Genomic DNA, 738 nt, shown 5'->3' on the forward strand with positions numbered 1-738 from the left:
CTTCGCTAAGGTAACGCTCGCGCACTTGTCTTCATACGCATCGTAGCGATGTAACGATTACCAGTTTAACGATAAATCATGATTAAATTCCCCACGGTTAGTTTTACCGTTTCATATTTTAATTATTATAACCGTATTCGATTACCATGATTTGAACAGCTGAGGATAAATAAATACTATCCAGCATAAAGCAGAATCATTATAAGCTACTTGCAGCTTCTGTAAACTAGATGTTCTATAGATGAGCCACAGATGAGCAGTATAAGGTGTTTACAGTGTGCTTTAAACAGTGACACCTTCACCTCACCTGATCCGAAACTAAACTTAGGTGAAAGTATATCCTCCTCATCTGTCATGAGCAGAAGCTGGCGATGCATTCTGGGATGGATTACGCCATCATGACGGGAGGAGACGTGGCGCCGATGGGCCGAGACGGAGTGACAGCGATGCACAAGGTGTTCGACTGGGCCGGAACCAGCGGCCGCGGGTCAGAGACACCACACCAGGACAATATACCACATTATTACCTCTACAATTACAGTACCTTCAGTTATATATATATATATATATTATCAAATGGCCAGAGTTTTGAGAACGCAGCGGACGTGGAGGACTATAATGTAATAAGAGCTCGTTCAAATACTGAGGTGCTAAACCATTCAGGACTTTATAAGTAATAAGCGAGATTTTAAAATCTATACTATGTTTAATAGGGAGCCAGTGCAGTGTTGACAGAAC

General features: G+C 41.9%; 1 protein-coding gene across 1 annotated transcript in view; it reads left to right on the top strand.

The window, feature by feature from the left end:
- Positions 1–738, top strand: part of LOC107656896 (ATPase family AAA domain containing 3B) — an 11,396-nt gene that overhangs the window by 6,679 nt on the left and 3,979 nt on the right. Inside the window, exon 11 of the mRNA XM_016444834.1 lies at positions 363–606. Coding sequence (XP_016300320.1) covers positions 363–606 — 244 coding nt within the window. The remainder of the gene's footprint in view (positions 1–362; positions 607–738) is intronic.

This window comes from Sinocyclocheilus anshuiensis, unplaced genomic scaffold (assembly GCF_001515605.1).
Source record: "Sinocyclocheilus anshuiensis isolate Anshui unplaced genomic scaffold, SAMN03320099.WGS_v1.1 scaffold2493, whole genome shotgun sequence".
NCBI classification, from domain to species: Eukaryota; Metazoa; Chordata; class Actinopteri; order Cypriniformes; family Cyprinidae; genus Sinocyclocheilus; species Sinocyclocheilus anshuiensis.